Raw genomic sequence first — 27522 nt, forward strand, 5'->3', positions numbered from 1 at the left:
CGCACTGCCTTCTGTTTGTCTTAGCCTGTTTCTCCAATTTACGTATCCATCTGTTTATCTAATCATGCTCTCCGATATGCCTGCAGCTCCTTCTAACTTTGTGCAATCTGAAAACTCAGAAATCAGGCTGCATCATCCCCAACGGAGGCTGGCCTACGACATGGTCCTCTCTTACTCACTCATGGTTTTCAGTGCTTTCTGTTGGCCTCTGCAGGCTCAGGCACTTCTTGCAGATTGCTGCTGAACATCATGATCTGGAGAGGCCCTGAAGACCCTCAAAATGAACGTCTTGGTCACAACTCTCAAAATGCGAACAGCCCCTAAACGAGTATGCTGTAAAAATATTGAATAGTGTCAAAATGTCTTGATGCATCTTTCCAATTTGATGAGGAACCACTGATAAATATTCTTTGATATGGTTTACCTGCCATGGTGCACTGACATTTCATGCAGACCGTTCTCCTCATGAATATGCCATATGAAGCAGCACTGGGAGCTGTATGAAAGTGAAGATAGATCTTGCCTGGTTCCTTCTTATCTGTAAGGTATATCATTGTACTGTTGAACAAAAATTAGCTTTGTTTCGCAATAATTTACATTGTTTCTCACAGAGGCATGTGACCTTGAAATCTTTACATGCTCACAAATAGCTTATGTGATTCTTTGCTCCCGAGCATTTTTTCCTGTAAATTTAGGTCAGACTGAAATGTCAGCGGGGCCCCTGTGAAACCTACTTTCAGACCATAAAGACGACTCAGGTGACCTCTCTGTGGGTGGGTAGGGCTCTGTTTCTCTCCCTGTTTCACGCCCAGGCTGCATCTGCTGCGGCCACCTCTAGCCACTTTCTCTCACCTACATACCAAACACACGCTTAGTGGCCTGTGCGTTTTGTGTCTCGGCAGCATTTGGGTAGTTATGTCTTTCTGGTTACCAGCAGGTCCTGCTTTGTGTGTTCAGGAATAATTATTATTCACCCTGCTTTATACCTGATTTACTCATCTAGAGTAGGTGTTCAGCAGTACTTATTTGGCCCACAACTCTCAACAGGGCTCTCTGCTCTGTCTTTCCAGAGTTTGGAACGAGCGTAGGTTACCTTTGAAATAAAACTGCAGGCCTCTCCCTTGCCTATCGTTCCCAAACAAGCTGTACCTTTTCTGTATTAATATTTCAGTTGTATGAATTTGCAGCAAGTTTCTGTTACACCAGTTAAATCCCATACTTTATTATGCATTAAGACTTCCAGTTCCTCCTGTTTTATTCCTCACAGCTCTTTTATTAGCACACAGGCTTTTAATACATTCGGCAGACTGAGCTGCTATTTGTTCCTCTCCCTCTTGTGACCTTACAGTGAACCCCAGTATCTCTTTTCGCCTCTTCTCTCTTCAGAGTTTGTGCTCTTTTTTTTCCTCCTTTCCATCACTTCCCTGGGTTTTGACCGTTGTCTGCATTGTTTTGGTTGAGAGGGGAGAATTTAGTTCACTTTGTTGTTTTCTGTCTTTCTTCGCTAGATGGATAACAGCAGAATAGCAGGGAATCTGTCGTGGAGCCATTATCCCGTGATCAAAGAAGGCAAAGCACTCTTGGCAGCATTCGCTGCAAAGCTTCTGCATCCAGCTCCAACGTGTGTGTGCGCATGCCAGCACGCACGTCCACGCGTGCCCTTCTCCTCTGCCTGGTCTTTTGAACTAGTTTGGTAGTGTCTAAGGTGATGCTTAGTGAGCCCCTGCACCTTCTCCCTTATCTCGATTATTGTCTAAATTTGTCCCGCTTTCCCTAAGAATCCATGGGGTTTTTTCTGTGCATTTCCTGCTCTGTTTTTTGAAGTAAGAGAAGCTTTTTGCCCCTCCTGATAAGAGGCCAGAACTATGGATGGAGGGAGGTTACTAAGGTGGCTAAAGACATGGAGAGGAGCAGGAGCGCTTCCCACTCAGGCAGGGGGTGCCTGGGCTGCTGGTAAATTGAAGGGCAAACAACAGGCAAGGGAAGACGCTCAAGACCCTAACAAAGGGAAACAAACTTCTAACTATTTAAAAAAAAAAAAAACTTGGGAGAAAAATCCTGTACACATAAGGGCTTAGAAGTCTTAAAAGAGAGTTTGTCATTTCCTTGAAAATGTTGCAGCCACCTTGTTCTCGATTGCTTCTTCCTCTTCCCTTCAGTGACCATGCAGTTTAGAGCAGCGCGCGTGCATTTGAAGGCATCTATGCTACTTAGTCACCTAACTGCTAGGACTTTGCCATGTTGAACTGACTACTAAACTGCCCCAGAATAACTAATTATCCCACATACCTTTTGCTTGCGACAGTTCCTACACATTAGCTGGGGCTTCCATTAGTACCTACCATCATTTAATGGCATATTCTGCATGTGTAACCATTGCTCTGGTACCGTAACTTGTCTAGTTAGTTTCAGACTCTGGTTGAAACTCAGCAAAAGTGATTTGCAACCTTTCTGTATTCCTAAAGATGTCTAGGCGTGGATGCAAATTGGTGTGGTGAATTTAAGGCTATTAAAAATTAAGAAATTTTCTTAATTACTTTGTAAGGACTCCATTAAGACACTTAGTAAGGCCTCAGAAGTCCATGAACCACAAGCTGAAAACCACAGCTTCAGAAACAATATATTAGGAATTAACGGTGAATTCACAGTGGTTTTTACCTGTATTACTGCTAGTAAATAAGAGAAAGGCATCTGCTATCTATTTAAGCAGTGAAGATGAGCAGTAGAAGTTTCAAAAGCGATTAGTTTACTCCACTGATATCAATATGGAAAGGACTTCCGGAGCTAGATTATTCTAAATGTCTCATTTCTCTTTCTCCCCTTTCACCATATTGGCATACAGCTTTCAATATGGGGAGGTAAGATGAAATCCAAAAAGATGTGAGAGCCTGAAACGAAGAGAGATAAAACTCTATCGCTGTGATTCTTATAAACCTAGATTAGTGTGGTTGTAGTTGAATAATTCATGATTCTTCATCTTTAGTACTGTGTCAGCAAATGATGGCCATGGGTCACTATGATACAGTGTCCACTACTTCTATAATTATCATGAATAAAATTTTACATAGAAAATACAGTTGAAATGTGACTGCCTATCACTGTGCTGCCTTCCAGAAAGATCACGGTGCTGATAAAGTTCTCCAGATGACTGTAATGTTTTTAGGTCTAAGATATCAAGTTTCCTTTCAAAAAGACTTTACTTTAAAAATATTTGATATTTCAGTTCAGTTTCTTGTGAAACTCTGCGTTTTGCATGCACTTGGTAGTGCGGAAGTATTACTTTCCAGCAAACACTCCCACGTCTTCGCATCGTTCGGGACTTTATTACAGAGCATTTCCCCTTCCCAGTTACAAGAGTAAGCGTCTGCTCACAGCTGTGTATTTTCTGTGGTTGTTGCTGTAATGTTTGTAACAGGTCTATTTCCGTTATGCTTCATTGTATAATAGGTGTCCAGCAAAACAGATAATTTCCTAAGATAGCCATGCTTTCCTAGAGTCATGGAGCATGTGATGTGCAGCCTGGCCTGGTGCGTGGTTACTTACAGCGTAAGGAGTACGGCGTGGTCCAGTCGGCACTGCTCTGGACCGCAACTCAGGAAGACCCTGATTTCCTTTTTGGCTCTCTTGCTCGTTTGCTGTGTTTCCCATTGCAAATAACTTCATCTTTCTGCATCTTCACCCTCTATTTCTGACTCACATGTGGAGTGAAAACACCCTTGATCTATATGCAGTGTTTAGTACAATGAGAAAGATGTTGTTCTTTAGATGAGGTGTCCAGATGCTTCTGTAGTAAACTCTAAATACATGCTAAATGCTAAATAATATTTGAAGAAGTAAAAAAACACGTTCAGAAGCTTGAACAGCATAAAAGATCTATTTGGGCAAACACTTGTTAGGAAAATTTTCATCATTGTCCCACTACCTGTCATTTCCTGGTCCTGAATTTATTCTTGCATTATTTCTAGATTTTCCAGGACCTTATGTGTAGACAAAAGCTCCCATTTTACTTTGTATGTTCCTCTGACTTCGGTAACTGTAACTTTGGTAAAATTGTCATTCCTTATTACTACAAGAATTGTAGTATCTTGAACTGTGGATGTCTGGCGTCGTGGCAGTTCAGGCAGTAAGAGCAAGTTGTTCAGAGAAGAGGGAGCTCCCTTTCACAATTGCCAAAGGTAATTGTCAGCTATGATGAAGCCCAAGCACTGATGACTTTAGATTGAGTTTGGTTTTTAACACGGAAAATAGTCACACCAAGGAAAAAAAGCTCTTTTCAGAAGCTGTGGTTATTGCGTTATGTCCTTGTCAGCATTCATTTTCTGGATATTGTGCAAATTGGATTAGTTTTCAGACATTTTAAAGCAAGGATAAGCGGCTAATGCAGAGAGGCTGCAGGAAGGGAGCGCTGGGATTTCAGGGGAGACGTTGTTTCTGTTCAGTGCAGCGGGGAGAGCAGCCTGGCTCTCCCCGGTCCCCCCTGGGTTATAAAGGAGAAAGGAAACTTCTTGCTGCTCCTTTCCAGAAACGGCTCTTGTGCCAGGGGAAGTGAGTGGGAGATTTACGATTGGCATGGTACCTTTTGCAATGTGCAAAGCTCGAATTTACTGGGAACGGATTTAGACCCTTCTGGCAGGGAAATGAGATACTTAAAGTGTAAATTGCCAACTTGTATTCCGCTTTCAACATTTGTACTTGAGAGGAGGGAGTGTTTTCCTACCAGTGGAGTCTTTAGCTGCAGTTATTGCACCTTCAAAGTTACAACAAACCTCACTCTGACTTTTGTGGCAAGGCATTTAGTGTGGAAAGGGTATGTATATTTCACCCTCTGATATAAAACACTAAAAATATTCCAAAAAATATTCCAAACTTTTCCAAAGGACTTCTGCAGCGGAAAGCACTAGTACAAAAAGTCCTTTGTTTCACAGGAGTGTCCAAACCTGTGGTAAACCCTTGCTCTTTTTTTTTTCCTTCCAGACAGGTGCCATGAAGCTCTTTGACATTTGTAGAGCAGATGGGATGCCATTTTAGCATTGTATCTAATTGACAGAACCTTACTAACTCTCTCCATGCATCCTGCCTCGGAAAGTGTGGGCTGTGGAGTCTTTGAGAGCACTTTTTCCTCAGCAGCAACTTGCTTAACTCTCTTACTGCTGGGTGAAGAGGGAAAGCAATAACTTGCTAACCGGCCTGTGAAGCCTCTTGGGAGTTCATAACCCAGGGAAATGATTTCTTGCTGCTGTATTTGCCATTTTGGCTGGTTGGTCACTTGCTGTCGACTTGGCTACCATACATCGTATTATGTGTATCTGCAGCCACAGAAGTTATTGTGTGCATACATGTTAATGTAAATAGCAGTGTTGTCTGTCTGTTCAATCACATAATCACATACGTAATTGAGTATGTGTAGAATACATGAAGATGTCTTTGAAATGCTGTCTCTGAGGATGTGTGAAAGTACACGTCTCTCCATGCCTCCTCCCCCTTTCAGGGTCCCAAAGGAGGAATTTTGCAAATGTCCAGTTTTAGGATTCCAGACACAGCGAGGGTCTGATTTCCAAAAGGTGCCTGTGAAGGTCTCAGAGAAGAACATAGCTGTCCCAATCATTTCTGATAATCTTGGCATGCCACCATCGTGCCCAGTTCTTGCACATACATGTGTCTCAGATGAAAAACACAGAATAACTGTTTTGAATGTAACTTCTGCTAAAGGTTGTACATTCCTTGGCAGGTCTGGTTTACACAAGAAAACCACATTTGCAATGTGCTTCCAGCACTTAAATCCCAATAGACACATACGCTTCCCCAGAAGCTGCTTCTTTGAAGAAAGCAGGCAATAATTTCACTTTTGGAAAGGTAGTTTGACTGTATTTTATGATGATTGTCATTGGATATGACCAAGAGGGGCAGAAATACCCAAACAAATATTTAGTGCATTTCAGTTGGAGTATAAATGAACTAATAAACCCCTTGCCCTTGAGCAGCTGTAATTTTTAGGATTATTCTTATGAAGCGTATTGAGTTTGAGATTCTTGGCTTCCTTGTGCAGCGGCCTGTCCCTCTGGCAACTGCCATCCTCAGCCATATCAGTTACATGCTGCCACAGCCACTCAAACATCTCGTGCAAATGCTAATCTTAAAAGCAGGCCAGGTGGTAGTAAACTCTGGGTGAGATCTTCAGGTCACTGTCAAAATCACAGGATTTACAAATAACCTGTGTAAAAATTCTCCAGTTCAATAGTTGTGTCAATAGTTGTTTCTGTGGCAGTGGCATATAAGGCATTTCAATGTGTTTTGTGGCATCCTTGATACCCATAAGTTCTACTTCTAACGTGGCATTGTATGTTGGCCCTTTGGCATGAATGCCTTTCGGATAGCCTTTTGAATAAATGCTGGCTGCTGTACGTAGAGCTTTCACACTCTGGTTTTAAAGAATTAAAACACAAAAAAGTATTAAAAAAAAAAAAAAAAAAGACCGGGAAGAATCTTAAGAGGTTATTTAGCCAACCCCAAGCCGCAGAGCAGAATCAGTTGTACCAAAATAATGGGATGTTGGGAGACTCTCAAGAACAGGTTAGACAGTGATGAAGGCACCACACTGACTCCAGGCAATCGATTCCACCACTTTTACAAACCTTGCAGTTAGAAAGCTTTTTCTAGTGTTTAACTGAACATCACCCCTGCTGCAATTAAACCTGTTCGTTCTTGCCCTATCCCCAGCAGATAGAGAAGTTTATTTTTCTTAGTGAAGCAAAGCTTTTACGTATTTGAAAACTATTATCCTATTCTCTGGATATCTTCTTTTGTCTTAAATAAGGCATCCTCATCCTTTCAGTCTCTGCTCGTAAACATCTCATTCATGGAGTTGTCTTCTTCATTTTCTCCCCTTAGTCCATGTCTGTCTTGAGGTCTAGGGCATGCTGTGTCAAAACACAACCCAGTAATCCAGCTGAGGGCTTGGGCTCGGAGAGCAGCATATAGCTTGCTACATGTCTTGCGTGTGATTGTGTAACCTACTGGCTCTACTGGGTATGTCCTATTATGAGACTCTGCCACAAGATGACTTGTTTGATTCATGATCAGTAGTCATTTTCAAGCTCTCTGAGCTTTCTGTCATCTATAAAATTAGTGAGCATATTCTCTAGTCTACCAGCCAAGCTGTTAATTAAAATATTGAAGAACAGATCCCTGCAAAACCCCACTCAATATATTCTTTCACTTTGTCCGCCAACCACTGAAAACTAATCTCTGAAAGTGTTTTTTTCAACCAGTTGTGTACCACTTCATAATGGTATCAGCTGACTGTGTTGAAGAAGGTAGAAACCTTATTAAATTCAATACGTATTCTATCTGCTGCTACTTCTTATCCAGTCCCAATTATCCTCCAAGGAAAGAAATTAGATTGATTTGACACAATTAATTCTTGACAAATCCATTTGGCTGTTTTAAACTCTTACAGGATAATAAGGTGGAAAAAGAAACGTTATATAACTCGTCTGTGTATCTTTCCAGCCCCGCGCTTGCCTTCCCTTCGCCTTCTTGAACTCTCCTCTTCAGGAGTCCTCATTTGTAATTACCACGGTGGAGGAGTGAGAACAAGAGATGGAGGCAGCAGTCATTATCACTGCCAAAATCTTTGCATCTCAAAGCCAAGCCTGGGCATTCTTGGATGAACGTGAACAGGTTAAGCCTATTTGAAACCACCAGGCACACTAAGTAGCCTCTAAAACTGTTCAGCCCTTTGACACGGACAGGAATCGTCCGTCATATGCAGAGCCTGTTACAGTTGTTTCTCATACATCCATATAAAAACAGTTCAGCTATTTAACCTCTGTTACCTATATATATGTGCACACTTCTTTGGGAAATAGTAGGTGCTAAAATATTTTAAAACTGTTTCTCCCTTGCCAAAATCTTTGGATTCATTTGAACTTGTTAGAGATCGGGATAATATTGTGCATGTTTGGAGGTGCTGTGAATAGCTAGGTTCTTTGAATTCCCTTCTGGTTGCAGACAAACGTGAACAATAACTGGGCAAGTATAGGCAATAGAAGGCGTAAGTTTAAATCATGTTTGATACGTTGAAAACTTCTTTAACTACCCAACAAAACAATTGTATTTCCTTTTCAACATAAGTAGTCCGTGTCTGTTAGTATAATGCTACCTGGAAAATGCTAGGAAATAAAAAGGTATCACGACATTTGGAGAATGCTTTTAAGAGGTAAGGAATTTGTCTTTTTGGCAAGTCAAAATGCAGTCTTTTCTTGGCTGTATCTGCTCATGCAGTTTACATATACAAATATAGTAAGTAAATAACAATAAACAATAAGTATAATAATGATTTTTTTCTCTCCGGGAGTTTTAAATTTCTCTATAAAAAAACTGAAAGTTGGTGAGTAATGAAAATAGTCTAAATGAGGCCCAATACCTTGCTGGCATCTTACTACATGCTTACGTATTCCCTAAATGCCACGTGTAATCCTGGGGAACCTAAGGGCCACATGGGCTTTCCGGAATTCTTAGGCAATTGCCCAGGTAGCGTACCCCTTAGAATTATCCATTAAATACACCCATGCAACGCATGTGAAATTAAGTCATTGATTGTATCTAGCCCAGAGCCTTGTGAGCTGACCGCCTGCCCCTGCTGCTGCTTCCTAAATGGTGGAGATGGCAGATAATATAAAGTGACTCCAGAAGGTCACCTGGCTTGCCCCCAAGATACAGAGTTACTGCTGCTATTTCTTATATTCCCCTCACCAATACAGCAAATTTATTTCGTTCCTTTTAGTCCACTTTCACATATTTTGTCTCAATGACAAATAGCTATGACTTCTGAAATGACCAGAACTTCTTTTGTATATACAAATAATGTCATCGTTTTAGTAGCCAATATTTCAGGGCTTAAAAACACATCAATTTGTCTCATTGCCCCGAGTTACACCCTCTTGAGCTTTCTTTAGCAATCTGACTTTCCCCTTGGTGTTTACACACCCTTCGTGCTTTCAGATAATCACTGCATCCTTTCCAGTTCCTTTAACCTTCATCTAGCCAAGCAACAGTTGTTTGTTTGAATTTGTTCTCATAAATCACATCTTCCCACAGAAGTCAAAAGGAACGTGTGAGGCACTTCTGGGATCAAGTGTATTAGTAACTTTCAAAAACCCAAATCTCAATTACTTTTTGTTAGGCTTATGTTGCTATAGGATACACATTGTACTGAAGAAGTGTATTTGGCCATCTTCAAACAGAATTGCCTAATTATTAAATCCTGGCAAATGAAGATTCATTTTTCTGAGAACTAGAGATACCAGCCTACTCTACGTATACTTCCTTGTAAAAATTGATCAATGTGGAGCCAATGCAGTTAGCTCATTGCCCTCGAGGGCTGTTGTATCATCATCGATGCAGTTGGTTGAGTTGTGGAGGGTAAATTCCTCCCACTCACACCACCGCAGTCACAATAATCCTTCTGTTCACAAACTTCCCAAAATATTTATTGAGAGAATAGCTTGGAGGTATGTTTTCAGCAATGCTTAAGCCTGTTTTCACTTGTCTTTCTTTCTTGCTTTTTTTTTTTTTTTAATTACATTTTGGGAATGGGTTGGCTAGTGCTTAAAAGCTGGAGTTTCAGATAGAGGGCTTCTCCTCGCTTTAATTAGTTTGACAGGCACTTCTGCTTTCCAGTTGAGTTGCCCTAACTGGAAGCAGCTGCTCTTTGGAATTACTCCCCCTCCTCGCTGTGTTACAGAAGTAATAAGTGTCTCGTGCCCCTTCAATGAATTTATGGATGTAAAATGCACCGTTCCAAGGCTTCGGGTGTGCCTGGCTGCAGAGAGATGTTTCTCTCCTTTCTCTGTTACTTAATGAAGTTTTATGAAGTGAAACATGTCATTAACAATATAGGCAAAATGAAATGTACAGATCGGATATGATTCTCCACTTCCTTGTTAACTCTTGTTAGTGAGCGTAGAGCAGGTTTTAATATATTTTTCCATGGCAATTTGAAACTCTGAGTTGAGAAAGAAAGTCTTGAATGATTGCACAGCTTGCAAGGTAGTGAAGAGTAAAGCTTCTCCAGAAGAGCACAGGCTCTGTGAATCAAGCTCATGCCTGTGTTTACAGCCACAGATGAAATGAATACTTATCATCTTGACTACATTGACAGAGTCTTGTGAATGCTCATGATTTCATCACTGGCTTGATGATTTATTTAACATCCTGCCACCTGGAGCCAAGTGATGTAAAAATCTCAATTTGCTGCTGTTTTTTTTAATAATGGAAATGTAAATTCTAGCTTTTATTTTCCAACAAAAGTATGAAAATGTGACCTAAGCGCACCCTGATGACTCAGACAATTGAAGCTGAAGCACTCCAAAAGTCTTACTTTAAAAATTCCATTATATTTAAACACAAGTGTAATTTTCAGGTGCCTGACATCTGTGAGTTTTGAACACTTATCATTACAGCAGAAATTGCAACACCACGTGTAACACAACAGCTTGCCTACTGCTTGCTAGTCAACTGCTGTTTGTTTTTCCATAAATTATCTCTTAATGTACACGTCTGGGCTTGTTGGGTGGTGCACGGGTCAGTTAATCCAGGGGTGCGACTCCGAGATGGGGAGAACACCTGTGTTTTGGGCTGATCTGGTACTGGAGGGAATGGGCAGGAAGCATTTAAAAGGAAAGGTAGGGTAGCTGTTTGAAAAGTGAGAGAAGACTGAGTGCTCTGCATCCATCAGATCCCGCTGATGGGAGCTGTTTCCAGGGATGGAGGCGAGAGGAAAAGCTCTGGCGACTGAGCAGGAGTTATCCCAGTAGAAACTGATCTGAAAGAAGAGCTTGAAGCTAGTACGTTCTTCCCAAGTGGCTGCAGTAGGGAGAACTGACCCTAGGCTGATCTTTGCTCATCTGTAAGCAAACATCAAATGGTCACATCTGGTCTATTATCTTCACCTGTGGCTAGCTGAGATCATCATTTGGTTGGTTGGTTTCTGCATTAAGTAGGCCCACCTACTCCTTCACTAATAATATATCTATGTGACTTGGGACACAGGCTTAAAAAGTGCCAAGTCTGAGCTCAGTACTGACTCCTTGTAGGACTGAAAATTGGGCTTTGGTTGTGTCTGCTTGCTGCTTGTTCACAATGGTGGTGTGTTAACTTTTAAAGAAACAGTTGAGGAAATAATTTGTATTCTGTTATGTTTTAGGACAATATTTAATTGGTAAATTGGGAGCAGGTGTTACGTGGAGTGTAGGGGAGGTGGCTTTTGGGTGGAAGTGGTCTGTTCTGTAAGAAAAGCTAAGTAGCTCTTCCTCTTCTGTTTTCTTGCAAGTCTCTACCATTGGCATGTTTGTGTCACGTGTACTTTGCTGTAATATTTTGCCAAGGGAAGCTGTGTAAATTTTTGTCTGTCTTGATAACAAGAAGATAACTTTTTTTTTGAGATCTACATTTTCATTCATAATTGGTTGCTTTTACAAAGGTATTTGTGTAAGGTCTTGGGTTTCCTTTTCTGGAAAGTATTGCTTTTAGGAAAGATATTTTCCCTTTCAAAGGGAGATGCAATAAACATCTCTGAGGTGTATCCATTCTTATTTCAAAAACTTGAGCTGGTCGCAAAGTGAGCTGTAATAAAACAGTCATTGTGTGAGCTTGGCCATCTCTCTAGGTGCTCCTCCCGCCTTACAGCAGCCAACTTGGTGTGATATTTACATCAGCGCTGAGCATCTCTGAAATACTCAGCTCTCACATGCTACTAAGTTGTACCTTATTCTTGGCTGGTTTTATGATGCGTTTTGGGATGAGATCATCAGACTCCTTTTCGTTAGTAATTCACTAAAGAGTTTCAACAAAGGAATCAAAGGACACCGCGTTTGGAAAAAGGAGAGGCTGAAAGTCTATTCCCAGTTCTGAGGCTTGCTTTTTCTCCTCTTCCACTTTCCCAGTTCTAAAATTATTTGGGATAAGAGCAGCCAGAGGACATTGAGCTAAACAGTTCTGTCTCTGTGGATTTACAAAAAAAGGTTTGTATGCCTCCTTTTTAGCAGATGCTTATGAGAAGAATATAAGAAGTTTAGCAAGCTCCTGTGAATGACAGTGTAGAGACTTCCCCTAGACGTCTCAAGGGACACTGAACTCCTGTCTGAAAAATTAATCAAGGTTTATAAAATATTTTGTAAAAAGCGCTGCAGAAAACTAATAGAAAATCATAGAAGATTAAAGATCATCTAGTTCCAACCCCCCTGCCATGGGCAGGGACACCTCCCACTAGACCAGGCTGCTCAAAGCCCCATCCAGCCTGGCCTTGAACACTTCCAGGGATGGGGCATCCACAACCTCCCTGGGCAAGCTGTTCCCATGCCTCACCACCCTCACAGTAAAGAATTTCTTCCTAATATCTAATCTAAATCTCCCCTCTTTCAGTTTAAAACCTCATTACCCCTCGTCCTCTTGCTCCACTCCCTGATGAAGAGTCCCTCCCCATCTTTCTTGTAGGGCCCCTTCAGGTACTGGAAAATGATTGCTAACTATTTAAATGTTGACAGGAAACAACAAAGTATCAAAGCTGGCTTTGCCATGCAGCTAGAGAAGAGGGGATGCTGAGTGTGGGTGGAGAAGGCAGAAATAAGTAACATGGAGAAGCAAGAGTCTTAGAAAATTTTGGAAATTGTCCAGACAGTGCCTGACATTGCAGGAGGCAGATGGAGTCCATGATCTGCAGGTGGTTTTGGAGTGGCGTGCTGCGCACCTAAGCAGGATCACGGCTGTGGTGTCCCTGGGAAAGTGTGCTCTTTGCTGATCACACTCCGGCTCCCGGAGCCCCTCGGCTGGCTGAGCCGGCGCTGCTGCCTCACAGTTAAGAAAGGTAGTGCTGTGCTCCATGGCGGGGAGGGAAACTGGGCAGGATACGAGAGGCCTTTGTGGAGCGCATCTGCGGGCAGGAAGGGAGGATGCAAACTGTTCCTTTCTCCTTATGACTCAAAAGGTATCCTTCCAGAAGGGCTGTGATCCTTGCTTCGTTTATATTTCTTCTCCTTATACGATCTGTCATGCGAAGTCACAGCCACTGTGTTTTAACTGAAGCCTGCCGAGCTTAACAGTGTTTGTGTGTCTACCGAGCGTGGTGCTAGCCTGAAGCGTTAACACTACTGGAATGATTTTCCTGGGCATGTGTCTCTCCCTCCTTATTTTTTAATCTAGTAGGCTACTGATATATAGGGGAGTGATGGATAGGGTGTAATGTGTAGACTTCAGACTTTTATCAGAATAAAGCAATTCATTGTTCCTAACTGCTTTCTACTGATAGAATTTAACAGACTTAACTCCATCTGGTTCGTGTTGGGCATATTAGTGTACTGCTCCTGCTGTGGTGTGGTACTCTAGCCACAAGGCTGGCAATAAGACTGGGAGCTGACAGCTAAGCCTCTAAAAGAATAAATAATGATTTCTGAATGTACAGCAGAGAGTATTTGGTCTAAATACTGTCTATTTTAAAGCCACTGGATAAGTATTGTTTACACTGCTTTTAAAATCAGGAATATTTTCTGTAGTTATCTAACTAACTGGCAGAGGATGCTGAAACTTGGTCATTTCAGTCTGATGTGCAAATGCACATGATGGATCTAGTGCTCTTGTATAGTTTATGCTTGTATGTACTAAGAGTGTCTGAGACAGGAGGACAGCCTTTTTGGCAGAATGGCTAATGGGTTGGGTGTGTGGGTCCCCATCCTGCCCCACATGAGAGGCTTTCTGGGGTGGCTGCTAGCATGTCTGCTTCCTGACAGAGAGCAGCTGCCAGCTTCTTTGGCTGATAGAGGTGATGCAAAGTACCCCACTCCAAGGGAATCCACTACCAGAAATAATAATCATACTTAAATAATTCTTAAGGAAAATACTTTAAAAATTAAGTAATAGGTGAGCATTCGAAGAAACGATGTTTTAGAAGACTTTCAAAAAAATGTAGTGAGGACAATGAGATAAAATTGTTCCAAGATGGATTGTAATGGTAATGGGATGGAGCCTGCAACCAGTGAGGGCTGCAGTTCCAAACAAAGGCTGTGATGTGAAACTCTGTACCTTTCAATTTGATGACCTCCACCAAGGGAAGAGAGGGAGAGAGCTGAAAGGAGATACAATCGCTGCTAATAACGTGTTGCATTGTAATTTGCTTGTGTTTAGAGTTTTAGTGCTTTTGCAGGTCACCTGTAGGAGCTAGCTGGAATTTTTATTTCTCCCTTCCCTTGCACCCTCTGTGCATACAATGGCTTGCTTATGTGTTTCTCTGAAGCTTTGATGTTCTGATTTAAACTTGATGTACTGGGCAGGGTGGTGTTCGTGATGTTGAGAAACCTCATGTGTTTTGTTCACGCATGCAGAGTTAATTGCCAGGCCTCTGAGCAGGAAGCCATTTCCCTCAGGTCATCTGCCAGGAACCCGTGAAGTTTGGTGTCCATTACACTGTGGGGCACGATCCACTTTCCAAGGCAACCTCATCTCTCCCGGCCTCTTGCATGTAGTTTAAAATTTATATCAAAGTGCTTGGGGTTGTTTGTGGTATAGATTTCTTGGATTAAATGCCTTTTACGTGGTTGCCAGCAGTTGTGGTAGTCTGGTTCTGATGGTGCGCATTGGCTTTTCCGGTTCATTTTGATTAATATTTCAATTTTTCACTATCAAATGCTTTGTTGAAACCATTGTGTCACTTTTGTGTGCCACTGTGGTGAGATGATACACAATTATTTGGGACAGAAAGATTGTAATCTTTTGTCTTAATGACTCAGAGGTTTGCATTTGAGGTTTGTGCTTTTCACAGAGAAAGAGTTTGGCCTGGTGAAGGCGATCTCCCTAAACCCTCAGTAAAGAAAGGAGAAAGATGAGCTTCTCTACGGCCACCTTAACCTGGAGCTAGGATCCTGCTCTCAGTATCCCTCTAGAAGAAAATCCATCTCTCTTGAATACAGAAGAGTACTCCCCAAGTTGGTTAATCCTGCCTGGTGTGTAGATGTAGGAAACTTATTAACTGCACGCCCACATGTAGCTGATGGTGCGATAGGAGGATGCACTCACATGCACGCTGCATCTGCTGTAACTGGACGAAACTAGATTCACCACATACATGTTGATCGTTTCCCTCTCCTGTGGAGAGATTTGCAGGAGAACAACCGTGGGGAGCTTTGTAGCTGCTCTGTGGAAGGACTGTCCACCCAGAGTGCACGTGAGAGCAACCATGATCCCACGTACTGCGGGTGCGACACACTGGGGAACGGTATCAGTATCGCTGCCCCACTGCCTAGTGCTGCCCACAACAGCCCTTTTCCAAGACTTCCAAATGTTAAGCGCCTGGTCAGAGGTCCTGTGAGATGTCCCAAAAATCTCAGAAAATTGACAGGATTTATTTCTTACCAGTAGTGTACAGAGGTCCAGTACAACATGCTTCTAGAACGTGGTCTTTTGTGGATACTTGAGTTATTTTCTAGACAACTACAGATAAAAATGCAAAGAAAATCTGTATTCTAACATGCTAAATTTCAATGAATTTGTAATTCTGTAGTAGCAGTTGTAACAAAAACCAAATACTGCGGTTATAGTTGGGCTTCAAAACCCTTGTAAGGCCTGAGTTTCTGCTTGTTCTAAAACTCACATACTCTTGTTGCAGGTGTTTTCTGTAAAATGCCCCTGGGACTTATTACTGCAGGACATTGGCATCATTAAAATAGAGGAACCCTGTGATATCTAGAAGGAGAGGGGGTCTATCTGAGGGAAGGAGAGCTGGGAATATTTTAGCATGTCATAGTCATTGAATGTCTTGGGAAAAGGGCATCTTGTGACCGGCTGAAGATGAATAGATATAATTGCAAGACCATACAAGATGGTAGCTATTGTAAACTGCCATGGATTTGTTGCTATTCTCTCGTGTTGATTTGCTGCTTAGAGCAACTGTTCCTGGAGTCAAGTGATTTTGCAAGATCTTTTTTTCCTTATCTCCTTTTTTTAAAAATCAAAGGCTGCTCTGTGGCTCAGATAAATTAAAGTCAACCGGCTGAGGGGAAGACTGCCTCAGCCATGCGTCACGTTCCTCTGATGAAAACTGCTGCCTGCACAGAAGGCGGTGACATAATGGCTCAGGAAGCATCTCTTGGACCACCACAATTTATAATCTAGTTTCTGTTACCTGCACTGCACCGCTGAAAAGTGCAAATAGTCAGGACCTGCTTCTTGTAAGTAGTGTAGTCATCACTGCCCGGAAGCAATGACCTCCATGGGCAGGGAGGGGCAAGGCAAGTGGGAGCGCTGCCCCTTGCACCTACTTGATCTTAATCTATTGCTGCCTGAGTCAGAACAATGAGGGTTTTTTAGACTTTGTGCTGCAGTTGTTGGGTTTTGGTTTTGGTTTTTTTTTTAAACATGCCTCCAAACTGTTAAAAAAAAATAAAAGTACAGAGGACAGCGTGCACAAGAGGAGCCCAGAATATTTAAATCCTGAGATCAACAGTGTGCCTCATTCAGATATTTTGAAAGCAGGTTGACATTACTATTGTAAGAGGTTCAACATGGATTTCAGAGGGTCACTAAGTAAATTACCCCTGACTAATTAAACCAGTTTTGAGTTATGCAAGCCATCTCAGAGCACTGAGAGACTTCACTGGCACGCCTTTATCCTCATACTTCATAGCTTATAGTCGCATACATTTAAAGGTCAATTAGTAGAGATTTTATACCCCATTTAGGCCTTTCATTATATCTCATTACTAGTCAATAATATGATGAATTACATAGGTGCATGATGTGCACCCTAAAGAAGGGTCAATAAAAATGTGCGTATTTCCACATGATCAGTGGTTTCTTTACCACTTTCTCTCAGCATAGTTTTCTTTTAGTTTTTCTACCTGTGCCCCCCCCCCACCTCCTTTTCTCTGTTCTGTGTGTGCTATTTGCCACTCCAGCAAAAGCTGCAGTAACACAGCGCTTAGAAAAGTCACATCCCTTTCTTTGTGTACCAGTTGCTGAGAAAGGAAGCGTTTTGACCAGCTTTTCTCTCTGGTGCCAGCCTACAAAGTAAAATAATCAGTCTTAGCTTTGAGGACAGAAAAAGAGCATTGCTGGGAACATGGAGAGGAGATGAGGAGCACGTAGTCACCCCACTTCTACTTTATGCCTTCTCCAGAAACTATTTTTAGCCCTGCTGGCAAATGGTGTCATTTGTTGCTCGGCTGCTGGTGCCGTGCAGTGGGTGCGAGCTGTGTCAGCTGTGGGGCCAGCCACAGGGCTGGGGGGAGCCTGGTGCTGGGAGACACCAGGGCTGAACAGGGAGCCTGGGGGCAGGTGGGGTGCACATGTAGCAGGCTAGGCCCTGGGTTGTGTTTGGGTGGTGCAGGGCACGTAACATCCAGCCTGGCAGCCAGCGGGTCTGGTGGGATGCTGGAGAAGCTACTATTTGCTTGAAGATGTGAGCTCTTGAAGGGCTTGGCCAATGCACGACAGCTGCATGTCCATGAAATACATCGCTTTTTTAACCCCCCCTGCGCAGACAGGTGCTTCCAATAAACAACAGCTTGAAACGGTAGCTTTGCAAGATGCATCTAACCATTTCAAAGCAATAGGGATGAGCACTAAGAGTGGAGGATTTCCTTGTTGCTGGTCCCAGCAGAGGCTGGGAGCGAGGTGTGGGGTGGTGGGCAGCCCTGGGGTCACCCTCCCGCCCAGCTCCTGCAGGCCTCCGCCGCCCTGGCCATCCAGGGGCTGTGGGGTTTGCCCACCGCCATTTAACGTGCCTTCCCCAACAAGTGCTGTCCCGTGTGCACTCAGCTGTTTCCTAAGAAGGATGTAAGCGCATCCCTACTGCTGTCTGTAATTACTGATTACTTAATTTCGTTATAACTGGGGGGAAAGGGGGCAGTAATAGGAAGCAGGAGGTATTGATGGAGGCAGCGTTTCCCCAGTCCCTCCCCAAGGAGAGCTTTGCCTTCTACGAGGCGATCGGTGGCAGAGCCCTCCTCTCCTCAGGGGCAGAACGGCGCGGTCCCGCTACTTAAACTAAAAATGGGTATTAACCGGGCGCCTCTTCCCTTGCCGGCTGCTTCCCAGCCAGCCTTCCCGCGGCGTCAAGGGAACGCCGTTGACTTCTGCCGCCGCAGCTCCCGATGGTCAGGTGAGGCGCCGGTACTGGCTGGGGGGGGGAGCCCGGTCAGCAACGAGCCCTCCCCCGGCAGCCGCCCTGCCCCGGCCCCAGTGGCCGCCCCCTCCCCGGGAGCCGGGGCCGGGACCCCGCCGAGGCGGCGCTGGGGCGGCCACGTGCGCCGGGCGAGCCCACGGGCGGGCGGGGGGTGCCGGGACGTCCGGCGGCGGGTTGGGGGGTGGGGGGGCAGAGGAGGGGCTTTGCCGCCGGGTGGGCGCCCCCGCCGCGCCGGAGTGGCAGCGCCGGCCGGCCTGTGGCTGGGACGAAAGTTTGAGGGGCGGCGGGGCCGGGCCGCGGTGTCCCGGGGCGGGCCGGGCCGGGAGCGGGGCGGGGGGAGGCATGGCGGGGCGGGGCGGGCCGGCGGTGGCGGGGAGCCGGAGCTGATCCGGCGGCCGGGCCGGGGCATGGAGGGGGAGCAGGCGGGCGGCCCCGCCGCCGCTACCCCGGCGGAGAGCGGCACGTCGGAGGCGTTCGCCCAGCTGTGGGCCGACGTGATGGGCATCCTGGTGAGTGGGGCCGGGGCGGCGCTGGGATCGGGGGGGAGCTGGCCACGGGACGGGGCGGGCGGCGGAGCCCGGGACGGGACGGTGGGTCCCCCCCGGCCGGCACCTGCTGTGGAGCGTGGCCGAGGTGGAGAGGGGTGTGCGGGACGGGGCGTCCCAGGAAAACTTCATCCACGCGTTGTATCGCTGAGGGCTCCAGCCACGGCTCCGCGGCGAGCTCTCCGTGACCTCCCGTCGGCTGTCACGGCGGGAGAGGTGTCTGGAGATCCGGGCTGCGGCTGTTTACTAGAGCCGACCGGCCCCCGCGCCTGTTTACACGCCCGGCGGCGCGGCTGTGGGCCGGTCCGTGGGCGCTTTGTTTCCTGTTGCGCCGGCATGCCGCCGGGTTCGGTTAAATTTTGGGCGAAAGGCCGGTTTTGTCGCCGCTTTTGCATTCCGCGCACGTGTTCTCGGCGTGGGGTCGCTGCCGCGGGGCGCGGGCGGCCCGTGGGACCCTGTGGGGGGTGTCCCGGGTGCCGGTGTGGGAGCTCTTATTCCCGGTTGGGTTTTTTTTTCGGGGGGGGGGGTGTGCAAACGAGTTGCTCGGTGAGGGCCCGTGGAGTTTCTGGGCTGATGATCTTCTGAGGAGGGACTAATCCTCGTAATTCACTGGTCGCAAACAAAAGCGATGGCCCCAGTAACAAGGGCTCAAGGAATTACGTTTAGTGGGCACGCAGCGTACCGACAGGACGGGCTGGATGGCAAAACAGTAAAAATACAGGAAGAGTCAACTCTCTATTTCTACTTGCAACGAGAGAATAATATTTACTTTAGGTGCAAGACGGTAATTACCGCAGAGGACTGCCACTCAGCAAAAAAACAAATACTAATGTTATATACATACCGGAGCTGGCAGTTTTCCAGTGACACAGGAATGTGGTAATCGACAGTGGAGTGCCTGTTTATTCACTTCAAAAGCAAATGAATAGGCTTGATACATATTAATTTTTGTTGTTAACATTTGACCGACAGACATTAAAGAATATTATGAGAAATACCTTTTGGAAAACTACTGCGGCATGTAACAAACGATAAACCCGTAGGATCTAATTCACAAATGTTATAGAATAGAACAGAGGATTTAATTAGCATCATGGGCTTTATTGTTAATATTCAAAGTAAGATTAAAAAGCCCCGCCTCATTCCTTTTCTTCATAGAAATTCTCCATTGACATGACGTTCACTTTAATAGCACCCGGCTGTGTACACTCGTTCACTGTTAACGATTTTAATCTAAGAATGCAAGCAGAGTCAGTTCTGCCAGTTTGTAGGGAGCACACAGTTGGTACTTTATGAACAGCCTCTTTCTCTCTTTTTCTGGCAGGTCTCAGTACTGCATTTAGTAAGAGCAAAGTGCTATTGGATGCCTGGGAAGGAGTGTTGGAGGAGGCCAGACGAACAGCCTAGCGTGCTGGAGCTCAGTGCAGAAAAAGATCTGATTCTCACACAACTAATAATTTGAACAGAGTTCTTCTGGCTGTACAAGCTAGTTTCCTTCCTGGGAAAACAGTGCTCTTTAATTATTATTTGTCTTCTAATAAAACTAAGCTAAAGCAACTTCTCTTAGAGTTACAGGAAGGAATCATCTTGTAACTGTGAAGCTGCTGGTTTGTATCGGTTACAAACATCACCTGGCACTTTTACCTCTCCATACATCAGTGTTTTGTGTTGCAACACAATTACAAACATGAAAAGATACCCTTGTGGGTCTCAAACGATAACGTATCTGAGGGAAGACAGAAGCTCTTCTCACTGCAAGCTGTCCACTTTCTTCAGACTTAAGGCTTTTAGAGTTTCTAGTCTTTGTGGCTGCAAAGTATGTCTTACTATGAACACTTATTTAGTGCTCTGTCCTTGTATTAAGTTAAGGATGAGGTAGCTCCAGTGCCTTTTTCACTGATTGTCTCTTCGGTACATAGAGCTTTGTGCTTTTCAAACCTCTGTTGCAAAAGGCAAACAGTAAACTAGACAGTGGTTTTCAAATGGAAGTCTGTAGATGGTTCCTCATGGTCCATGAGGCCATGATAGTTGCCTGCAGAGCTGGCTTATGTCTTTCATATTGTCAATTAAGTGAGAGTATGGGTCTTAAATTCCTGGGATTTACAGTAATTCATGATGCAAAATGTTTAGGGAGGGCAGAGGTAGACACTGGAGGGATTCAGTGGGAGCAGCTCTATGAACCAAGAGGCTGGTACAGTGATATGCTGGTAGGTTGTCCCTGCAACAGCTTGAAAGCTACCAAAGGAATGCAATAGTAGGAGAGAAGAGCCAGGATCTTCGGAGGGGAAAACTAGTATGAGAGGAAGAAGGTGATCATCAAAAGTTTGTTGATCGAATGAGAGAGAGAAAATTACATTCCTAAGCAATGATCATAGGATGATGCAGGTTACAAAGGACCTCAGGTGGCATCTAGCCTGACCTTGAGCTGAAGCAGGGAGAGCTGTGAGGCCGGGTGAGGTTGCTTGGGGCTTTATCCAGTCAGGTCTCGAAAACCTCCAGGGACAGAAACCGCACAACTTCTCTGTGCGGCCTGTTCCACCGCTTTGCTGTCCTTATGGTGAAAAAGTTGTTCTTTGTAAAAATGATGAAATGTCTGATTCTGTCATGCTCATACTGAGGAGTTACTGCAGTAGGGAGGAGGGAGGGGGAAGGCGTTGTCTTCCTCCCATTGGCCTTGCCGGAAGCCTTGTGAGGGCATGGTGGTGGCCATGATGGTGTCTCCTCTAGGTGTGGGTTTAGGGGGAAAGGCCATGCAAGTCAGCCCAGGTGGTAGATCAGTACTGCAGTTACTTTCAGTACAAGTTGAGCCCCTCTCACTCAGCGGATAAATATGTTTCATTGCTTTTGTGCATTTAGTTAGGTTCCTTAAAATAGGACCTCAGTAACAGGAACCTGTGATGGCAGCTCCCAAGTCCAAAGGAGAAGCAAATACTTTTCAGGTGCTGCTTGTAAGCAGCATATTTTATGGACTTTGAAGTCCCATAATAACTCTCTCTATACTTGACAAATATTGAGCGTACTTGCAGCTGTACTGGGATTTTGCTGAAGCAAATGCAACTTTTCCCTTTTGCACTTATTCTAATGAAATATTCCATAGTTGCAGCTGTGGCATAAGCGCCTCAAAGCTATTTGTGCTGTTAATGGAGCTCACTAGGTAACATAATTATACTTAAAAGCTTTTCCTTAGTCTGTAGCAAGCCCATGTTGGAACATACTGGTTAATTATCATTTGCAATGTCTCAAAGCAACAATGGATGGTGGAAGTGTATTAAGGTTTTGGAGAGAGATTGCAGTAGTAGTGGTGATAGCAAACTTTGTTGCTAAGAGTCTGGAGGCCTGCGTGTGGTCAGATCTGAGAACAAATCCTAATATGAAGGGAAAATCTTGAACTTTATTCTTTTAAAGATGTGCTTTCAAAACATGGGTTATTGACCTTAGTATGGGGAAGACTCCGATGTTTGTCTTGTTAATGGGATGATCTTCCTTCTTGCATACTATAGCTGGAACAGGTGTCTGGGTCAAATCCTGACGTTAATGAAATCACTGTCAAAACTCTGATCAGTTTTGATAGTGCAGGGATTTCACTGAAGAGGATGTCTATTTGTGCGAGGAGCTTTTGTCTTCAAGGGCCAAAATGCAAAAGATTCAGAGGAACTTGCAAGAGATGGAGTGAAATGAGAAGTCTTCCCAGCTTTTTATTGCAAGTTGATAGCTATTTTCTTGTTTTAAACTATTGAATCAATTATGAGAGCTAAAAAAAAATTAAAATTCTTTATTTTTTGATAGTATTTTGCAGTTATGCTAAGAGCAAACCAGTGCTTTCCCACCATCTGCTGTTAGCTGAAGAGAACAGAGTATTTTGAGGACAATAAAGCTCCCTTGGGTTTGTGCTGGGAGCCCTAATATTTACATATATAATCTATCTTGCTCACCATGTTTCGGTGACTATTTGAATTTCTTATCAAAGTCATAAAGAAACAAATCGAAAGAGAGAAAGATGCCAGCTGATAATACTACTGTGATAACGTGTAATTACATACTGGCTAGCATACTTTGGGGAGAGGAATTTGATATTAAGCCAGGGAGCCTGGATATCTGTAGAGATCGGGGAAGTAGATCCCCAACTGATATAAGCAGTCGGAGGGCTGCCAGGAGGAGTTGTGGCAGCTCACACCAGCTGCAGATTTCTCCCAGGATTGCTCTTCCTTAAATCGTTATTAGTTCCCCATGACCTCCTGTGGAAATCTCTACTCCATCACCCTCCCAGCATCTCATTCAGGTGACTCTCTTTCTCCCATCTCTTTTGGCACCAAGAGGCCAGTCCAGCTGAAGCTATCAGCACTCGGCTCTATGGAAAAGCGCAGACAACGGAGTAGTTGCTCCAGGTAGAACGCGCTTTTGAAAATTCAATATACTAATTATTTTTTTCTGATTTTCATTGCTGTGTCTGCAAAATGGCTGTGGTGCTGTATAATTAGCTCAAAAAGGACTTCAGGACGTTCTGATTCAAAACATTTTTATTCTGACTTCTGCTTTGGAGGGCGCATTTAAAGCATATCCTAGATGCAACTGTAAGGATTAGCCCAGCTGGCCTGGCCTCTGCTTTTCAAACTAGCACGTATTGTCTTTTCTGTTTTGCAAAACCATGGAATATATTTTGCTTTCAAATAAAGAAATCAAAACAGAGAGTGACTGTCAGTTTAGGTGCTGCATTTGATTTTATATTTTAAACTTAACCACCTTCCCCTCTCATCTCCATGCAGTGTTACACCTAGCAATGCTAATCCTTTTATGAAGAAAGACAGCTCATAGAGATAACCTTTGGTCTAGGCTTTTTCTCTCACGTCAGGTCACATAACACAGATGTCTCCATCAGACAGTGCAGTCTCCACAAGACCCTACACAGTCAGGAATGATAAGGGGTTTTGGTTCTGGTGCCGTCTTTGTTCTTTCTTTGAAAGCAAACTCTGGGTTTCCCTGGCCTTTGAATTACAGAGGAAGAAGCAGGGAAGATTTTTTTTATATACCTGTTCTTTGTCCGCTATGATCTGTTGTTTATTAGAGAATAACTATAAACTTAAGGTAAACTGGAATCTTGGTGATAAATTCTGTTTTCCAGAGTGTTGCTGATTTGCTGTGAATTCTGGCTCCACTATCAATATTTGGAAACGCTTCTTCCTCTCTTTTTTTAATGTTTTGAAAGTCAATCAACCAAGCGCTAGCTGTCTGTTAAGAGCAGTGGAATACCAGATTGACAGAATTTTCCCGTAATGATGCCTCCTTCCTTTTGTCGATATGAAAAAATGGCATTGCCTAAACAGAAGGAAAATGTGTAAATTGGTTTGGAAAACAAAAATGTTGCACACGCGTGACAATTAGCACTCATAGGAATTTTTTTATATGGGCTGCAATGTATTATGCTATGTGCGCTGGTTACAATTTTCTGTAGTCAGGTGAAAAACTTGTATTTTTAGTGTATCTCAGGGCGAACAACACTTTATGGAACTAGATAATGATTAATCTAACTTAGTCTGATGCTGTCTAGAAATCGATGTCAATTAGTCCTGATTGCATGAGATGCTGTGCAAACAGAGGAGCAGAGGAGTTAAGCATGAGCAGAGCGGGGTCACTGCTGGACGTGGCGCAGGGCCGAGGGATGGATGAAACGGGCAGTGCCCAGGGCAGAGGAGTGTGTGTTGGAGGGGAGAAAGGACTTTCTTCTCCTTCCGGACCCCAGTTGAACTGTTCCAGCTCTGGCCCTGGGCTCGACTCCCTCAGGACTTTTCTTCTTCCAGAGGTGGTGGAGTGGAGGAGCGGATGCTGGTGTGCCCAGCCCTGCTGCCGGTGCCTTCCCGGGTCACCCTCTGTCACTTGGAGTCTCTGGTTGTAGCTTTTCCTTCATGCAGCAGCACAGACTTTCTCCTCTTCCACTTACACCATCATCCCTGTGTAAATGGTCGTAGAGCACACTTGTGCTTGGGCTTTTGGAGGTTTGGTAATACAGGATGAATAAGAATTACTTTGTATTGACCTAGCAAAGTGATTTGTCACAATACCCGTTTTAGCATAAAGTGCTGTTAATAATTTTCCTCTTTGCAATTGCGTGATGCAGGCAATGGATAATGAACCTGCTGCTTCATATGTTGCCATTATTGGTGGTGGAAGAAGGAGGAGGAGGGTGTTTGTTGTGACTGCAGGAATGCTGAGGTGTCTTTGCAAGAATTTGGATTCCCAGTTGTTTTGTGAGGAAATGAACAAAAAGCAGGAACTGGGTTTAATATGTGCAAGTCTGTAAAAAATTCAGTTTCTACTATAAAAGCATATACAGTCGACGTGTATTGTGTGATTAGATAAAGAGATATGGAGGGCTTTTATTTCTCCCTGTCATCGAAAGACAACTTTCCCATTGGCAGGAAAAAAATTAGAACACAGTTCACTGAAACACATTGAAACCCAGGAGTTCACAACATAGATTTCCATTATGGAAAATAACTACTCTAAAAATAAAAGGAGCTGCCCCCACCGCAGTGCCAGAGCTGTGGTGTGAGTCAGGTGTGGGCACGCCAGCTCTCCTTTGATCTTCTTGAGGTGAGGGGAGCACTTTTCCTGGCTTACGGTAACAGCAGACCTTTCTTGTCTGCTGCCATGTTTTGAAGCACAAAGTTATAATCTGCTGTTTTTATTAGAACTAAGATTACTATAATAAAGTACTTAATGGTTTAAGTTTTTATGACACCTGGATAAGCATTTTTGAGCTACGTACTAATTTTAGAGGCATGTTTCCTATGAAGAGTTTGAAATTGAGAGTGGGAATTGTATAACCTGTCTGGAAAACAGTTTTAAGCAGGGTATAACCAGAAAATTAGATGGACAAGCTTAAGAATATAATACAACAACAGCTTATAAAAAACATGTTCAGACTTTTTTGTGGGAAGTCATATGATAAATTGGAGAACTGGTTCCTAATATCTGTGTCACGACCTGAGTGCGATCTGGTTGAAGTGCTGTTGCAGGTCTGCTGTGCTACAAGCCCATTAGATTTTGCTGATTTGACTTTCCTGTGTCCCTGTGTGAACACAAGGATATGCTCTTGAGATCAGTTTACATGGTCAGGCCTCCAGATGGGAAAAATATGGTCGTTCTTATGTGCATGGGTAAACACACGTATTGAAACTCACAAGTGTCGTAATATCAGGAATATAAATATTATCAGGAATATAAATACACGCTTTTCTGTTTCATTATTGTCATTGTATTTACAATGATATACAATGCTTTTTGCTCTTCAGTAACAGCATACTAAAATTTTATGTGGCAGTGTTCTCCACCTTTAGTATATTCTCTGTGTGTGGGAGTGTGTGTGTGTAAATGAGATCGGGTAACTACTTAATAAAATAATAGATTAATAAAAAAGCAGTACTTTGAAAGCTTTGCAGCGAGCATGACGAGAGTCGGTACATGGTAGTGAAAACAGTGCCATGCTTGTTACAGTATTAAATCGAGAGTATATGAGCAATGTCTTGATTGTGGGACGCTCCTAACACTCTCGCTTGCAACTGAAGATGCTTTGTGCAGTGTTGATGGGTATGATGGAAACAAAAGATGAAGAAAAGAACAAAAGATAAAGGGTCTAATTTCTGCCCCGTTTACGTAAAACCTTCCTGAGCCTAAGGCACAGAGTTTATTTATACTGGAGCAGTGTGTGGCCCATAGGTTTCCAACAAGAAAGGAAGAAGCGACTTGTCATTCCTTCACAAGTTCAGATGAGTTGAGCCTCCTGGTCCTTTCTGTGCCAGCACCAACCTGGCCCTGCTGTGCAGAGCTCGCTCTCCGCTTGACTGTAACCCCGGTCTAACTCGATGGAAGGGATAAAAATGGAATTGAGAGAGCACTTATCGTGAGAGCTCATTGCACGAAGGTGGCACTGTTAAAAGTTCTTTCAGTGACTGTACATCTACAGTTGGAGCTTGGGTGAAAACACATGCTATGGCCATTTTCCTAGCATTACATTGCGCTTCAGGAAAAAAGGCATTTTAGGCTTTTAAGGTATTTTGCTTGCCAGAATAATATCTTACCGGTCATAATATAATATACCTCTAGAAGTGGTATGTCGTTGCTGTAGAATCTGTGTTTTTTATGCACTTACAACTGGGGAGATGTTTGCGTTCTATCTATGTTTATTATCTCTGTTTATCTGTATCTGTTACAGTTTGGAAACACATTCATCCTTTTCCATTTTTGCAGTTACAGTCTTCCAGCACGAGCTTCCTGTGTATTCCAACTCAGCTGAAGGGGGTTTTTGCACCAGAAATTTCTAGTGCAATCCTAGGGATGGAATGCAAATTGAAGATACTTATTTTCTACTGCTAAATTGAGGCTCATCTCTTTTCACCATCCCTGTTAGGCATATTTCATATGGTTATCAATATCATGGCATAGACTTAAATGTAGCCTTCAGTTATACAGAATAATTTTTAATACTTGTGAGTTTTGGAGCTTTCAGTGGTTGTCCGGCTTAGTGCGGTACCTCGGAAAGCTGACGATAAACGCTTTGCATTTAAGCTGAAATGTATGCTCTGTGAGGATGAAAAGTAGAAAAATCCTGTTTTACACGTAAGTGTATTTGTATTCATGGATAATATGCACCACAACTTGGTAGGTTGTGATTTCCACTCTGTTATTAGGCTGCTTTCCCACCTTAGAATTCATAAATTATCATTGTAAAATGGGAAAAGGCAGGGGCAGACTGCACATAGTATATCAGTCATGGCTTCTGTCTTCAGATTTCCGTCTTCAAGATAGGGT

The 27522-nt window shown here is 43.8% G+C and overlaps 1 protein-coding gene across 4 annotated transcripts in view; it reads left to right on the forward strand.

Moving 5' to 3' along the window:
• Nucleotides 1–27522, forward strand: part of SASH1 (SAM and SH3 domain containing 1) — a 567620-nt gene that overhangs the window by 423373 nt on the left and 116725 nt on the right. For 2 of the 4 annotated variants that reach the window (XM_063329266.1, XM_063329268.1), the window contains exon 1: nucleotides 18545–18681. The exons of the other annotated variants lie outside the window; for them this stretch is intronic. In XM_063329266.1, the coding sequence (XP_063185336.1) occupies nucleotides 18580–18681 (102 nt within the window). In that variant the 5' untranslated portion in view covers nucleotides 18545–18579. Of the gene's footprint in view, nucleotides 1–18544; nucleotides 18682–27522 lie in introns of those variants that run through there. 4 annotated transcript variants of the gene reach the window in all.

Source organism: Chroicocephalus ridibundus, chromosome 3 (genome assembly GCF_963924245.1).
Source record: "Chroicocephalus ridibundus chromosome 3, bChrRid1.1, whole genome shotgun sequence".
Classification (NCBI taxonomy): Eukaryota; Metazoa; Chordata; class Aves; order Charadriiformes; family Laridae; genus Chroicocephalus; species Chroicocephalus ridibundus.